The following is a 17534-nucleotide window of genomic DNA, read 5'->3' on the forward strand; positions in this document are numbered from 1 at the left end:
ATGTCAAGTTTGATTACAAACACAATACAAATTATACATGCAAAAAGAATGCCCTCTCTATAGCAATCCATACGCCCATCCAGCAGATATCAATGCAGCGCATTGTACCAGGAGAAGCAGACATTCTACAGAGGGTCAGACAAAAGGGAAAAAGGATTCAATTGTATACAGTGGATGACATTCTGATACCATTAACAATGCAGACTCATCTTATGAACGAGACTATAGTTGCATTTTAGATACACCTTTATATACTATTTACAACATCCATGATTTAAATGGAAAAAGGAGTGCTCCAACACCACCAACTGTGCTGATCATCTCTGTTCCGCTGTTGAAGGAAAGTTGAAGTGACGTGGGTCCAATAAGGTGGCTTTAGCAAGGGTGTATTAGCAAAGGGAGAAATCTGTCTAAAACAGTTGCTTTCACTTTTCTGCAATGTATCAGGCAGGTTCATGCGGCCTAGACAGGTGGAAGTCCCTGTGTATTTTAGCCTATAATCGGAAAGAACTCCTACTTTGGTTTTGTCGGTTCTGTGCATCTTGATTTGGGTTTCAAATCTATGGCATGATTTTAGGCCTGCGATGTAAGCATTCATTCAGACATTGACAAAATACAGTGCATTTCAACTATACAATTTTAGAGGGCCACGTAGAAGAATTCTGTATAATCATTAGAAAGTAAAAGAGAACGACATGAAATTAATGAGAACCATTTATTCGTAGGCAAGTAACATAGGGAAGCATGTTTCAATGCCCCCACACAAAAAAAAAAAAAAAATACAACCATTCAATTGGTAGAACAAGCTTCAATTTATAGCAGGGAGCCAAAAATATTTCTTGCATGGCGCTCAGTGGTCTTTTTTCTGTACTAGAATCGATACGTTACCAGAGAGACAGTACAGGTAGATACACAAAACACTGACACACACACAAGGTGAGAAGCAGAGTGAGACTCTGTGACCGACGTCAGTGGGGGGTGGGGGAGGGAGCTGCAGGGGACCGGTCCGTAAGCCCGAACGCAGAGGGCAGCAAGGCGGCCTACACGCAGCTCCTGCGCCCCCCCCATCACCCCCGCCTCACCTGAACGGTCAGCTGATCTGCAGCGGTACAGCACATTCAGCGGTTACTATTTTACACATCATCACCTGTTACGTATTGGACGTCACATACAAGACAACAACGCGGGCAGATAAGCCCCGCCCCCTCTGGAGGCGGACTTGCCGTTTGTCCATAGTCTTCCTGGGAAAAACATGAAAAGACACTGGGGATTTATGAAAACATATTAATATACATTATTTTCACATGGTAGTGTGCACTGGATAGGAGCAAAATACAATCAGTAATTCATATTTGTAAATACCATCTTTTCAAAACTGCTACATTCTGGCATTACTGTCAAGGGCTTTCTTTATATAACCGTGGGTTACACTCAATGTTTTCAGTTAATTACAAATGGCATTGATTTTTTTTTATTACAGTTACTTTTTGAGATGCATTTAATTTTTTAAAATATTGTACTTCTTCACAAAAGCATATTACCAGTGTCAGGCAAAAACCTTGTATCTAAAAAAAACATACATTATGCTTTGATTTTGTGGCATTTTGAACCAAATTTATTAGTCATTGAGCTATGAAACTAGAGAGGGATGACAACATTAAATGTGTGATAAGTTGCAAAGTTTTTTTCCATGATACTGCCAATATCCCAGGCCTGGTGAATGCATGTGTTGCTTTTAATTACCTAAATTAAAAAGAAAATTCTTGACATGAATAAGATGTACTCCTCAGGAGTCAGTCAGAAGCTAGCTGTTCAAGAACATCACCACCGGAAGCTTGATAAGTCATCTCTCTGAAAGGCCATGATTCGGTTTGTAACTATACAACATGACTAGAAGCCGAAAATTATAAACAAAAATACAAGTCTATATTTTATTAAATTAATAACATTTTCATTCAGGGCTTTTTCTTTCAAATAGTCCTATCGTTGTTTGTACTCCGCACAACACCACCCACCCCCCCACCCACCCCATTTCACTTCCACGTGGGCTTAAGGGTTTTGCTGGAGCAGTCTTTAGAGTCTTTAGACTGCACCGACTTCTCGGAGAAGGTGCTGCTCTTTCTGGAACGTTCCTTCCCGGGGGGCGGGGTTTCGGCGCGCTGCCCACTGCGGCCGGAGGTGCGCACGCTCTGCACCCTCCGCAGCGAGCCCGGAAGCTTCTCCGCACCCTGGGCCACGTGCTGCTCACCAGCGGGGGGCGCCCTGCTCACCGCGTGCCTCAGGGAGCCGGTCCTGCCCAGGGAGGAGCTTTTGGACGGGGTGGAGGGGGTGGAGTCGGTGGAGGGGGCGGCGACCGGGTCTTTCTTGGTCCTGGAGGTGGAGGCCACGGTGTTGCGGGCGAAGCTGGGCAGGGCGCTGTGGGTGGGGGTCAGCGGGGCTCCGCCCTCAGAGGCCGCCGCCGCCTCCGCCTGCGCCAGAGCCCTCAGGGTGGAGCGACACATCTTCTCCTCCGGGGGGGCCTTGGGGACGTTCCTCAGGGGCTTGGCACTGGGCTTCCAGACGGACGGTTTGCGCGGGGTTTGGTCCCGTGCCCAACGGGAGACACCGCCGCCGCCGCCGCCTCCACAACAACCGCCTCCGCCAGCGCTCAGCCTCTGGGCCTTGCACTCCTCCGGGGGGAGGCTGGAGTGGCGGGCGGCGCGGGCCGTCCTCTCCCCCCTCCTGGCGGGGGCGCTCTGGTCCCGCAGCGGGCGCCTGGGCTCGGCGCTCTCGAAAGCGGGCGGCCTGTCGACCCGCCTGGCGCCGCTCCCGGGCCGGCTCAGCTTGGCCAGCGGGACCACCTTGCGCATGCTCTGGTTCTCCGCGGAGGCCCGCTGCCGGGGAGGGCGGCCGGCGGCGGCGACGGTCCGGCCCGCCGCGGGGTTCTTCGACGCCATCTTGGTTTTCGCATGCGCGGGTCGGGGGCCGTCGGCGGGGGCCGCTTCCGGTTTGTCCTCCGGGGCGTCGCAGCTGTCCGAGGCAGCCTCCTCTGCATCAGCCGATGACGGACAGACGCACACCGCCACATGGCTGGCAGAGTCTGGCTGCTCATCAGTGAATGTGGATTTCGACTCAGGCGGCTCATTGGTGGACTCTGACTGTGACGCGGAAGTCTCGCTGGCGGACCCGGATTCCAAGTTGTAAGAAAGAGAACCAGGGTCATTTTGGTTACTCCGACCATTGGCTTCCAGCGTCATGTGGCTCTCGACACCTTCCCTCCTGTTGGGAGAGTTGTCAATTTCAGAGAGGTCAAGGGTCACGGAGCAGTCAGTCTCTGTAAAATCCATGATGTAGAAAATGGGCTTCCTGTTGGAGACGGGCGTATCCAAGGGGAGGGGCGTGTCACAGGTCGTCGAGGAGACCGTGCTGGTGTCCTCCTCCTCCTCCTTCTGAGGGGAGCTCATTCTGTAATCCCAGGCAGACCTCGGGTCCCGCCCCCTCCCAGAACTCCCGCTGGGCGGGGGGGTGTCCAAAACCAGCGTCTTTGGAGGATCCCTGTCCCTCTCCAGATCTGTAACCACGACGATGCCCGGGTCGGCCAAGAGCGAGTCGTCGTCGTCGTTGTTGTTGACGGTCGTGAGGTGGTCGAAAGTCTGCAGCCCGGATACGAGGGCGCAGCGTTCCACGCTGACGTTCATTTGGCCGACGCCCGTCCCCGCCCCCCTCCGGAACGCGTGCCGGTAACGGCCGGCCCTGAACGCGAGGCCGCCCTCCGACACCGTGGTCAGCTCGTTATCGTTGACGCGCGGGTCCTCGTCCTCCTCTTCTTCGTCGTTGTTGTTGTTGCCGAAGTAGTCCGAGGGTCGGGCCAGGGGGCTGATGGGGTCGGTGTAGGACCCGGGCGAGGTCACCTGCCTCCCGCAGGACAGCGGGGCCTTGGGGCCCAGCTCGCGGTTGTCGTCCTGGGACAGCAGCCAGGCGGCGGTCCTGCGGTGGTGGGGGCGGCCGGAGCGGGGCAGGCTGCTGAAGCGGGCGGAGTCGTCGGCGCCGAACAGCTCCAGGTAGCTCTGCAGCTGGCGGTCGGCGGCGGTGGCGGAGGAGGTGCTGCGGGGGCGGCGGGCGCTCGCGGAGCGGCTCAGCGGGCGGTGGGGGCTGAGCGTGCGCTGCTGCAGGAAGTCCAGCAGCCCCTCCCGGTTCAGCGTCTCCACGTCGTTCTCGCTGCTGCTCCGCCCGAAGCCGCCGCCGCCACCCTGCTCCCGGCTCCACGCGCAGCGCTTCTCCTCCAGCTCCAGCAGGCGGCGCTGCCTCGCCGCCTCCTTCAGCTTACGCTCCGTGTTATCCTGACGGAGGAGAGGAGAGAAGAAGAGAGGAGCAGGGAGAGAAGAGGGAAGGGTTCAGATATCTGTCCAGACCTGGGTCAAATACATATTTTATACATATTTTTCCATTGAAATTACTACCTAAAATTATAACACCGACAGCAGACTGAATGACAAAATATGCGCTAGCTTGCTTTTGGCTTCATGCTAATATCACTAAATTCATGAAAATATAAGTTCTCAGCCCTCGAGGACAGTGAGTTGCTGATCCCTGATATACATTTAGGAGTGCGAGATAATATAATGATAATAATGAACAGGGGTGAAGAAAGTTTATTCTAAACCAGCCAGTAATCAGCAGGATTTCTTTTTTCTTTTGGATTCAGAAAGGTTCAGAAAGTATTGGTTGAGACTTTATGTATTTAAAACTGTCTGGTCCTGCTCTCCAATTTCCTCCTACAACCTTCACCACTTAATCTCACATGGTTCACTCCTAGACTTAACCCACAGAAGAGGTGTCTGTACCTTCACAGCCTTTTTGAACTTGAGGCAGAAGTCCTGGAATATCCGGAAGCAGTCGTCCAGCTTAAAGGCGTCTTTATCCTCGCATAAGAAGTCGATGAGGGCGTTTCCCTCGCTGCGCAGATCCAGCCTGCGCTTCTTCAGGTCCTGCAGCATCCGTATGGCGCTCTGCCGGGCAGGCGGGCGAGTGAGAGAGAGAGAGAGAGAGAGAGAGATAGAGAGAGAGTGAACGATATACCGAGCCACACGCGCTCGCACATGCTCGCACGTACGACAAATGTGCACACACAGCGCAGCACAATAGTCAGGCAACTGGGTTTACAGCCAGGGTTGCGGGTTTGATTCCCAGGTGGGGCACAGCCTTTATATCTTTGAGCAAGGCATTTAATCTTGAATCACTTCAGTAAATATCCTGTGGTATAAAATGGATTGTAAGTGAAAAGAATGGAAGCTTTCCAAGTCGCTCTGGATAAATGCCTAAAAACTAAATGGGCCATGCAGTATCCTTATTTATAGGTAGAACAGAGGGGTTACTTGTAGAGACTATAACACTATGTAACCCATGCAGCAGGGACACCACCTTCCTAATAATATTGCCTGGCATAAGCACTACCCAAATATGTACATATAACCAGTAAAACCTGCCCTGTCATTTCGCACGCAAGAGCATAATAAAACTACAAATTAAACAAAGTGTTATTGACTTTTTGTGTAAACTTTAACATGGCACATGGTGTTGTGAACGTAGGGTAGCAGATCGAGACTGTCAGAAAGGTTCTGCTGATTGACTGACGCCTGTCAGCTGGTGCAGGAGCTTTACCTGCAGGAACTGCTCCAGCTGCACCTGCAGCTCAGAGTCCCTCTGAATCTTCTCCTCCAGCGCCTTCGTCCGCACGTACAGTGACTGGAACTCCGTTTCGATGTTCTCCACCGATATCCTGAAGGAGAAGGCCAGCGGTCAGCTACGAGTGGAGCTGCCCGCCGGGCATTTGCATATCCGCGCCGGCAGGGGATCCTAACCGCGGGCGAGGGACGCCAGAGAAGTCCGGAGCGAGCTCGGCTCAGGAGCATCTGCTCTGCCGCAGTGACCTCGCGCCGCCCGGAGATGCTAAGTGACATCGCTGCGTTTTGGACAAGGCTAAGGAGAGCCTGTCAGCACCTGTCCGCAGCTCTCTGCGGGTGACATCACCCAGCTGCAGCGCTACATGAAAGGTCATACATGGCTAAAGTCGGAAAAGTACAATTCCGTGGGCGAACAGAAACAGAAGCAAAAACTAGTTGGTAACTGGTATTAATTTGTTTTAGATGTTTATACTGACTGAGCGCACATCATTGCTGTGTATCAGTGGCTGCTGAATTAAACTAGCTGCTGCACGTTTTCAAAAATGTTAAATAAATCCCAGAAATTTTATATAACCAGGAGTGTAGGCTGCACAAAAGATAGCCTGGATATTGCAGGTTTGGTCTTGGTTTATATAATCAGCCGACTCTGCTTCTCACTGCTATGGGCTCTGAGTCAGTCAGGTTACTTCCTCAAACTGTAGGCTGGGTTAAAGTTTGTCGGGGGGGTCAGGGTAGTGCTGCAAATTGTGAAGGCAGAAGAGTTCAATAATAACTCAATGAAAATGAAAGAGTTCTTTCGCGCTCAAAGATGAAAGGTGACACACTGTCTGGTGTCCAGACGAAAGTGACACAAGTTTTGGGCGGGAGAATTTACCGGACTGCGCTCTGCACATGCGGCAGCTTCTCAGGAAATTTCAGCAGACTCTCATCCTTCTTCTGTGCCTCCTGCACAGGAAAAATAAGTCACATCAGGGGAAAAGTTCATTAACCCCCTGCAAAATCGCTGGGTGTCACATAGAGAGATGGTCTCTCACACGCTTAGTGGATGACCCTGTGGTGAGTGGGTCTGACTGGACTACATATCCCAGCATGCCTGACTCACCAAGGCCACAAAGTGGAGGAGGTTCATCCCAGGCTTGTTGGCCTTGGTGTCAGCCAAAGAGAGGAGAGATGACAGCTTGAAGCCCACGGCGTTGCCTGCATAGCCACCCTGCAAGGACACAAGGGATAAGCCAGTGGTGTTATGCTGATGCTAATATGGCCTATGCACCAATGAGAGTGAGTGAGTGAGTGAGTGAGAGAGTGAGAGGGTGAGAGAGAGAGACTCACTGAGTTCATAATGTTTCCAGCCTGCAGGACCAAGTGCAAGACGGCGTGTAGCTCCTCACAGGTCATTAGCTCTGCAGGAGGTCAATGCAAATTCAATCAAGCCGCGCAAAACAGCGACATCACTCCCCCTCAAAATTACATTACCCTCATTCTTCTTCCTCAAATTACAGCTAATGCCGATTCCTTTGCAGGATGTTGCTGATGTCATTTAGAACGAAGATATCGTTCCCATCATCACAATGCTAATTATGGTGCTAGCCTAGGAGAATAACTCTGAGACCAGGCCTGGATTCATAGAGCATCTCTGAATAGGGGTGCTGATCTAGGATCAGTTTTTCCTTTTAGCATATACTGGATAAGGTTCAGGTTTAGACAGACGATACCTGATCCTACAACAGCTCTCCTCTGAGATGCATTATGACTATGGGCCGTGACTGTATATCATTGAGGACCACAGCTAGAAGACAAACATCATAGCTCATTAAAATTCCTGGCAGGGCACCTAAATATCTTCACTATTTACAGAAGTACCACAGTAGTAATTCTGTCCCTCAATCCATAAATATCGTGTGGAATCACATATCCAGAGAAGTCTGTTCAGTGTGTTAAAATAATTACACAGTGCAAGTTTCACCAGAAAGAGCTCGTATTTACTCATCATGGGGGGAAAGAAAATCATGAATCGGGAAAACCTCATGGAGTAAGATTCATATTTTCCAGTATTTATTCGTGGGTAGAATCAAAATGTGCCAAGGCTAAGTAAGATGATATAGCAGTAAGATGAAATAATGACAAAATTCTGTAAGGTTAAGAATGTCATGCATCTCACCAAGTATAACAAGTATAACATAAGAGTAAGATCAACAAGCGTAAGATAAAGAAATTCCAAGATATAATACTAATTATTCTAAAAACAATACGAACAGCTTAGGCTGCAAAATATGCAAAGCATACAGGAAATATGTTATGTTATTTTTCAGTAAACTTTACTGTAATTCAGTTACTTGTGTTGGCTCAGACTTCCTCATAGAAGCACATAATGTGCTGAACACCACATTGATGCAGACTGCAGCACTCTGCTCAAACAGAGACACGGTTCTGAGCCTAAACCAGACTCTGACCGGTCCCGGTCTTGTTACGCATCACATTCACATGCGGAAGATCTGGGTCGCCTGCTATTGGTGCACCGGGAGGAGGGGCGGGGTTTCGTTACCTTTAGTTGCATTGCGGATGACATCAATCTCATTGCTCATGACGGAACAGGAAGGAGAGAACTCCTCTTTCAGCACCATGGCTTCAATACGAACCTCAAAACTAATGAGACACATACACCCTTAAATGCACACGCACGCACGCTCCAATTAACATCCCATAATGATATAAGAATAATCCCAAAACTGAAAAAAACATGCAGTTAAAGCAAGAGCGTTCTTACCTGGGGACCTGGATCAGAAGGTACATGAAGGAGTCCACAAGAGTCAGTTTGTTGGCATTGCCCTTGAATGCTCGCAGTTTCTTCAGCTGAGAAGGGGACATGGCGATGATTAAATTTGGCCCATCACGCTCGGTCAACCCCACACGCCCTCAGGCCTCTCCCTCCCTCCTCCCGACACACTCACGCCCCCCCCCACCCCCCAAAAGATCTTAAAACCCGGCTCGGTGGCATGCAATTTTCCAGCCAATAGGTTTCCGTTTATCCCTGTGGGCACGAACTGTAGAGCTACTGTGTGACGCACCGAGCAACCGCTTATTACACAAAGCACAATGCGCTCTATTACCGAAGGAACCCGCACTGCAAGGTACCATCCCAAATCCATTTCAACATCTATACTGGATCTCTGGAACTCTAGAACTCAAACCCCGATTAGCACAAAGTACGTATTAGTCTGTACGTTTATCCCAGTTACAGGTGTTAATAACATAATGCTGAATTGCGTGCATCTGCTGCAACATAGTTTAAACTAGGTCAACTACCAAAACAGTAACAGTAAACAGTAAGTCTTCCCTTGATACTTATGTTTAATTTCCACTGGGGAACCAGCAAGTTTTCCATCTACAAAAAAAGGGCCAGCCTTGATTTGTTTGGGCATATCTTCTAGGATTAAATTGCTTTACAGAGAAATGTGCTTTGTCATGTTTCCTGTGCAAATCCATTTAAGAGCACATAAAATTCAAAATGGCAGATATCAAAATATTGTTTCATTGACATTATACTAATTCCACACTACATTGACAACTGCATGTCACTTAGATTTTCAGTTACTTCTCAACATTCATTCACCTTGAGAAATGTGTATATTAAATATAAACCAGAAAACTTGCAAAGTCACAATTTTCAAATTTAATTTAGTCTACTGAAAAAATAAATAAAAGTTTGACATATTCAACCAAGAATACCATAGATTTATCATTTTAATTAATTTCACATTAATGAGGTCAACAGAGAGGTTAAACTGGGCAAGTCAATGCTATTTATACATATGTCGTATCCTTGTAGCCTCTTTCTCAACGAATATAACCGTGACTAGAGGGTGTGAAAATGCTTTTCTTTTTTTGCACCCGTATCTCTCACCTCCTCAGATTCGGGCAGGAGCCTCAGCAGCTCTCTGAGCGGTCCGGAGCCGTACGGCGTGCTGTTGCCAGAGCGGATGTCCTCGGTGATGGACTGGTTCGACCTACGGCACAGTAAAATTCACCGGAGTGAAGCACCGCACTCACTCTTAAAACCCTCCGCCCCCCCGTAAATCCTGCCACTCTGGCAACCGGTGTCTGAGTCAGGTACCTGAGCCGGGTCCAGATTTATTAGGAGTAACTAAAAGAAGGTAAAGCACTTTAAAATGCCACTACAGACACCAAAGGGATCCTGGTCTTATATAGGAGTTGTGCTCATTCATGGATAACCTGTACAGTTACTCTTGTCACATAGGAAGTACATTCTTAACCAAGATTAGGGGGAAAAGGAGTCCCAAAAGAACACCGATAAAACAGGACACATTCTATTTCTGTCTCCCTAGACGAACACCACTTATCTGATGCAGTATTTTGGACCAGTTAGGTACTGTGGAATGCTATTTAATTCACATACCTTACATTTAGACACTGGGAAAACAATACATTTTAATATAGTCATAAATGCACAAACAATGGCTGAAACAAAATTAAAAATGACATTGACTCACATGCTGCATACATTGTTATGGAAAGTTCTAGCATATGCAAATTCTCAATGTGCCAAGCTGCACCAAAATACATATATGCCATGCAAATGTTCATGAACAAGTCACAATTCATCTCCTCAATGCAGTAAAAGATTTTTGAGATGATTTTAGTTTCTTCCAGACCAACTGTGTAATCAGCAGTTTAAAAAATGAATGTTTTTCCATAGTGTTTCCCGGATACAATCTTTGCATGTGGAAATTTTGCGACAGTAAATCCATATAGCCATATGAGCAATATGATCTCTGATTTCTAATGATAATCAATGAAAGGCTGGAGAAATATGGGCAGGGTCAATCCAACACATGCCAAAAAAAATCCAATAAAATCAAGCCAATCCAAACTCAGTTCCGCCCCTTACCAAATTTTTGTCTGGTTATGTGACAACATTCTTAACGAGCTGGAACTGAGTGGCACAAAAGGGAGAAAGGGCCTCGTGCTACACGTTACCAGATGTGACAACCAAGAGATTTGGTGTATATCGATTACTTCTTCCTGATTCCACAAAATAATAAATAATTTAGGCTGGGGGACTGTCTAGGCACATTTAGCAGATCTGGCTGACATGTAATATGATAAGCAGCCACAGCACTGTGGAAGGAAACATGGATTCTCGCTTCTCCGCTGATCGATGTTAAATGCCTCGGTCACTGGAATTGCTGCCACAGTGTCCCGTGAGAAACCACAAGGTTATGGGATTGCGCAATTGTCTTGGGCACAAGAGATTAAAAAGGCACAGCCAGTCACAAGCCGTTTCAGGCACAAACTGCAAGGACGGACAGCGAAGAACAACACGTCATGAAGCACAGGCGGACATATGACTGATTCCATTAATAACCTTCGGGTCAAAAGTGCAAAGGCACCCAATCTATCTTTATGAGATTAAATTTAGTCCACATACACCTAAATGAAACAGGAGAGGAATGTGTAACCTTCTACTGGATTTATCGAAAAGCAATGTGGTTTCTAACTGCCTTTAAGAAAGTCACCACTCAGCTAAAGGGCATTCACAAAAATAGTCTAAGAATGTGCTCTGCTATGTAAATAGTCGTGTTTTTCCTCATAGAGCTGTTCTTATTCTATCCAGCTATTGGTTTATGAGGGTCTCCTCATTAACATCAAAGTATACAACAACACACAGCACAGCCTCTTAGGGGTCTGTCCTTTCTATATCCACTCATTCACAGATGGAATTGACATTTCAAATAGAGACCATTGATTTTCAACAAAAGAAATAGAGTGGGTTGCCTGGCCATACAATTTGAACCCACAGGAGCAGGGGCATTAATTAAATATGCCCTTTTTATTTGTTTAAGAATTAATGAGGGGGAGGGCATATTGACTACCAAAAACTAGAATTTGAATTCATTGTCTGAGCAAGATTTATGCAGAAAATTCCACTGGACTTTCATTTTACAGACAGCTCACAGCTTGACTAGAGGAGTGGGAGGAAGGCAGACAGTTGAAAAACACTCATACAGCCTCTTAAAACAATACAGAGCCCGTCTGTGCCGAGGAAAAGCCATTATAATCAACCACTGATTAATACTGCACAAAAAGTCATTGCAATACATTCTTTCCATTTGCTTGGTCAACTCTACTTTCATTACAGAAAGAGTGCATGCCTGGGGAGGACTTAACATTTTTTCTCCATTATCTCATCTGCATACATTCTAATGTTAGATTGAAGAAATTCGAGATGGGGGGGGGGGGGGGGGGGGGGTATTTCATGGCCCTTAAATGGCTCATTTACCAAACCAAATCTGTACAGAAATGAAAACATATTAAAACGCTTTAGTGTCAAATCTCTCAAACACTGTTTGCCACGCTTAGCTCAGTGCTTCATTTCTCGCTGTAATTGCAAGTCATACTTATAAACAATCTAACCGCTTCTCCTCGCAGTAAAACCCATCATACCGAGGTGACACGGCGAAGCGTTGTGATGGCTAAGTAAGGCAGCCCACAAGCACTTAAGTTTCATCCACAAGCCGCGCGGCTGCGTCACCGCTAATTCCCTTTTTCTCAGACGGCTTCATCAGCATGTTTGTGCGTCGCAGCAGCACACCGCCGGGGGACCAATTAGCATCGCCACAGCGCTCTGCTACAGAGAGAGAGATTCAGCTGCGGATGACAGCGAGGGCCACAGATTTGGAATCCAGGTTAGGCCGTCTGCAGGGATTCGTCCTCCCTAATAATGGCTCTCCACAATGCCGGGAACTCAGAATGACTGATCCAGGATCTGTTTACATATCCGCCCACCCTGACCAAATCCCAACCCCTGGCCACTTCATGAGACATGAACACTCATCCGAGTAAACACAGGCTGACTTCCTGGAGTTCTGCCATGCGGCTTTCACATGACCAAGATCTAATAGATCAGGCCCCATATTCATAATGCATCTTGGAAGACTGCTGATCCTGGATCAGGCTTCCCCTGTCCATATTCTTACCTTAATCACTTTTGGCTAAAAGGCTAAACTGATCCTAGATCAGCACCTGCACTCTTTATGTAGGACTCAACCTTACAGTTAACAGGTGAATCCCAGGAGACATGAGCACCCACAGGGCTCAGTACGCACACAGGAGAGTAGGTCAAACAAGTGTTGGGGAAAACACGGCAGACCTCCCCGCGGGCCGTGTTTACCGTCAGCACCTGTGACGACGGGGGTGACGAGCATCGCATGCGTGCCACACGCGCGACCTTTTCCCTCACAGAGGCGGCTGCCGCTGACAGCAGGGCTTTGAAACGCACCTCGAACCCGCCACGCCGCCCTCTCTTCAGCAGGCAGGAACAAGCAGGCCCAACCCCCCTACGCAGCCTTTTCTTCACAACAACATCTGAAGAGGAGCTGGCTTACTTTTTGAACTGCTTGAGGAAGATTCCCACGTTCATCCCTCTCTTGGAGTCCAGGATGCTGATCTGAAAGGACAATTACAACAAAAGCACAGAGTTACGCGTCACGGGAAGCTTGCCTAGTGCGTACGGATGTGGCTTTTGGTGTCTGTGTGTACTCTGCTGCTATAGTTCTTATAGGAGCATTCAGGCATGACCCACAGTATAAACAGACCAGATTAGGGTGGAGGGAATAATTAAACAGCGCAGGTGTGACAGAACGACAGATGGTGGAATTTTCCAGAGAGCAGTATGCCAAAACCCTTTATACGGCTCAAGACCCACCCGGACAGCGGTCTCCAGACCAACGGTACTCTCAAGATTAGCTAAACATCCGAAACTTATGAGCAGTTCTTTCCAGGCCAAACAAAATGGTGAATAGGCAGTATCCAGTGTCCGGTTATGCAGAACACGAGCACCCTGACAACCTTTGTATGAACTGCGTAGTCTGTGACATAATCCTGCGCGCGGGAGAACTGCGGGAGGGTGGGAGCTGAAATTCCACACGGCCCCCCGCACGCGTGCGCAAGACTCCGGCCGGCGCTGCAGGAGCCGCGCGGCGCTCTCGTGTTCCCTAATTACAGGTGTGCGCCTCCGGTACGCGCTGTGCTAGCCATCGCCGCTCTCCGGGCAGATTACCAGGGTTACAGAGGGATGGAGGCTTAGCCCGCCGTGGAGCTAGGCTAGTACCACGGCGCAGCACAGGGCTAACATGAGCATGCTGTTTACCATCATGCCAGCCATTTTGCAGAGCAAACTACAAGAAGTTTCAGGGTAGAGGAGAACATCAGAACTACATTGCCCAAAGTAAGACTGACCAGTCAAACAAACAGGGTATGGAATTAGGGGTTGCATATAAAACTACCCATTATCATTTGGTTAAAAGCACCAGTGCTGTGGTGCATGGATGAGACCCAGTGCCGACTGTGTCTGGTTGCTCCATAAGCTAACATAGCTAACACATATCACTGTGTCACTCAGGGTATGGAAGGGTACAGTCAGTTAGGGATTCAAATCTCACTGCTCTCCAGCAACCCCAGCTGGCCAATTGAGCACCCCAGGACTATATGCCAAAGCTGCATATGAAAAGTCTTCTTCCGAGGCAAATCTATGCAAGCTTGGCTGCAGTTTGCAGTGAGAAAAGAAGCTGGCAGGAGACAGCACGCGTTTCAGAGGAAAACCGCAGATGTCTCTGCTCTCCTGAATCAGCAGTGGCTCGCACATCGATGCAGCTGCGGTTGCAGATAGTTAGACGTTACAAATTAGGGTGGGAATCGGCCATGTTGAGCCCCGCATAGCGCCAATATTAAAAAATAAATAAATGAAACTACGCTTTATCGAGGTCCTTATCGATGCAGAAATGCAACTCAATGCCTCCACTGCTTTTTCCTGAGCAAGCAGAAAACACAGATTCTCACACTCTACATTTCTCAACCAGAGGCAGAGGCTTTTGTACTCTGACAGCTCGCAGCAGGATAGAATTTTAAGCAATAAAGAGAAATACTATTAGCCCCAAAGACACGTCTGAAAATCAATACTTCTTTATTACTCAGTTGGAAAAAAAAACGTTCCAGCTCCACTCCTTGAATACCGTTGTTTACCCTTGAACCCGTGCAAGCCCTGAAACTCACCTCTTCCCTGGTTTCCTTGTTGGACCCTCTCCCGGTCAGGCTGCCGCTGGACGCTCTGCCGCCTGTGGGGGTCGCCGAGCGCGCCTCCTCCTGCTGCCCGAAGAGCTCCTCCACGGTGCGCACGTCGATCTGGTACTGCTGCTGCCGCACGGCCATGGTCCAGATGTTGGGCTTCCCCCTCACCTTCTCCTCCGGGATGGTCTTCCAGAAGAAGCTGCGGACCCTCCTCTTCTTCCGGGGGCCGTGGACGGGGTTCCCCATGCCCGGGGGAGGGGGCGGCGGGGGCGGGGGGGCGCTCGGAGGCGGCGGCGGGGGACGCTCGGGGGTGGGGCTGTCGCCAGGGACGGTCGAAACAGGGGGCGGAGCCGTCGAGTCGGCGAGGAGGTGCTTGCCCCCGCAGCCCTCCCTCTCGTTGACCAGCGACATGCTATTCATAACGTGCATCACAGCAGCCGCAAGGGCTGGCAGAGCGGGGGGGAGGGGCTAGGGGAGGAGCCAAGAGTTTCTTCACGGTGCGATCCTCAGGCTGGTGGGGCCGGCCCCTCTTCATCTCCGAGTGACGCCCCAGGCCAGGCCAGGCAGAGGAGGCCCTCCACACGCTGGCCGACGAGATGCGATCAGCAGGACAGGGCAGTGCTGCAAGCAGGCAGGAACATAAAGCAAAGTGGTTACCACGCGTTATTAAATTCTGGAAAAGGCCGTCGAAGTGGACCCAACATAAAAGACAAGCCACAGGAGAGACGACCCTACACTCAGTGTTTTCCTTTGAAGCCACTGAATCCGTGTAGCAGTGTGTGTGACACATCCGCTGAAGAAACCCGCGCTGGTTACCGAGGGAACGTGCTCTGTTAGGACGTCAAATTGGACTCTGGTCACAGCCATCACACTTCACACAGGCATACTAGATCTTAAATACTTTGAAATGAAAATTCTCTGACAGCAATTGATGCCAATTAACGATTACCCTGCATTCTTCACAGCATTACAGCAATACAAGAAAACTTTCTGGTTATCGTTACTTTCCTGCACATAGCACAATGGGAGATTAAACAGATTTCTAAATGTTATTCTCACAAAGTGTGCTTTTCGTATCTTTTAGCCAACCAAGTTTCTCAAATTCCCTTAGTAACATTTCTTAATTAAATCCATTTCAAAACTAAGCTCAAACTGTTCCTTTATTAAACATTCCCTAAGTTTCATGATCTAACCACCAAATCAAGTATGGGTCATCTGTTCAAACAGACTATTGGATCTGCGTGTGGATGACATCATCCAAATGCTTAAAATGAAATAAGTACCAGTTCTCAATCCTGACAAAGCAACAAATATTTATATTGCCTCTGACCACAATCCACACTGAAAAATAATAAATAATAAAATCATTTTAGAAAAACTATTCCCAGAAAGAATGAGACAATAATGAATTCAGATTCATTTATATTCTATGGACATGCAGACAGTACTTTTCACTTTGAAGCTGCCACAAGCCCTTCTGATCAGATTCCTCAGCTATAATAATCACTCAAAGAAACGGGGCTATTGGGGGGACTGGAGGTTTCCTTTACTCCTCTTTCAAGTCCTTCTGGCATACAGTGATTAACAAGTCTCCTTTGATGGCAAACTGTCACCCACGACTACGGTCTGCGGGTCCTGGGTCAGGTGATATCCACCCTCTGTCCAAACAACGGAAACCAATATCCTGCTCCATCAGGAACACGCCCCTGCCCCGGGGGCTACCGTGACAGTCACATGACCCCCGCTGACGTCCCGCTCACCTGATCCCACGCCTCTTTACTTATTCAACAGCCGGTGCATTAGCCGCAGGCCGCCTCGGGTTCTGGGTTGACCGTAACCGAGGGAGATTGGAGGGATGGGGGGGGGCTATCATGTCTAATTCATGCGCAGGAAGTGGATCAGTTTTCGGAAACAGGGCCCCACCTCGGACCTGGTACAGCAGAAGCGCTGTGGGGCCCGTAGTGGAGCGGAGAGTGTTAAACCCACTCTCCCCTCCTCTCCCCTCCCCTCCCCTCCCCTCCCCTCCTGTGCCTCGTGCTCGTCTTTGCTGCAATGTCAGCCGCAGCTCGCTCGTTCCGCACGCACACAGGAGACTCCCAGCATGCTCCCAGCTCAGGGAGGACACAGCGCGCGGCTCTGCTCCTGTACTCCGTTGCCCTGCTCCCCTACGCCAAGAGGCCCAGGTCTTATGCGTGAAGGCACTGATACAAACGCTAAACCACCTGATTCAACTGATGATCTTCAAAGACCTTCATTAATCAAATTGGGTGTTTCATTGGCTAGAAAAAAGGCCCGTGTGGCTCCAGCCCTCCTATTAAAAGATGGAGGACCCCTGTTCCAAATCTACACGCCTCACTCCCGAACACAACTGTTCATGTCACTATCACACAATACAGAAGCTTACTTCAAGTACAAAGATATACATCATTTTATTGCTTTGATCTTTACATGGGCAGTGGAAATAAACTTAAAAGCAAAAATAGTAAAAAGAAAATGCTGCTGGGGGTTTTATGACACGTTGATTATATGATTATACATGAATATCATATATCATTATTTCATTGCCATCTAGCATACAGGTACAGTAAGCACAGGAACAATCAAACTGACTGACAGGAACAAGCGCAACAGTAGATGCATTTGTAACAGTAATCGTAGTGAAACAAGTGGAGACAAGACCACTAAGACCCGCTCTGAAAGATTTTATTACTTTTTAAAGTGCTGCAAGACAAAATCTTTTTTTCAGATCACTTTTGGGCAGAATTTTCACATTGTAAATATCAATTA

At 48.5% G+C, this 17534-nt stretch overlaps 1 protein-coding gene across 3 annotated transcripts in view; it reads right to left on the bottom strand.

The window, feature by feature from the left end:
• Positions 1-701: 701 nt before the first annotated feature.
• Positions 702-17534, bottom strand: part of LOC135254797 (FH2 domain-containing protein 1-like) — a 28012-nt gene continuing 11179 nt past the window's right edge. For all 3 annotated transcript variants that reach the window (XM_064335307.1, XM_064335309.1, XM_064335308.1), the window contains exons 2-12: positions 14733-15368; positions 13067-13128; positions 9565-9667; positions 8428-8513; positions 8206-8306; positions 6993-7063; positions 6766-6873; positions 6538-6608; positions 5641-5758; positions 4824-4988; positions 702-4319 (exon numbers count right to left, since the gene is read on the bottom strand). In XM_064335307.1, the coding sequence (XP_064191377.1) occupies positions 2034-4319; positions 4824-4988; positions 5641-5758; positions 6538-6608; positions 6766-6873; positions 6993-7063; positions 8206-8306; positions 8428-8513; positions 9565-9667; positions 13067-13128; positions 14733-15176 (3615 nt within the window). In that variant the 5' untranslated portion in view covers positions 15177-15368 and the 3' untranslated portion in view covers positions 702-2033. The remainder of the gene's footprint in view (positions 4320-4823; positions 4989-5640; positions 5759-6537; positions 6609-6765; positions 6874-6992; positions 7064-8205; positions 8307-8427; positions 8514-9564; positions 9668-13066; positions 13129-14732; positions 15369-17534) is intronic.

The sequence above is a fragment of the Anguilla rostrata genome, chromosome 5 (assembly GCF_018555375.3).
Source record: "Anguilla rostrata isolate EN2019 chromosome 5, ASM1855537v3, whole genome shotgun sequence".
Lineage (NCBI taxonomy): Eukaryota > Metazoa > Chordata > Actinopteri > Anguilliformes > Anguillidae > Anguilla > Anguilla rostrata.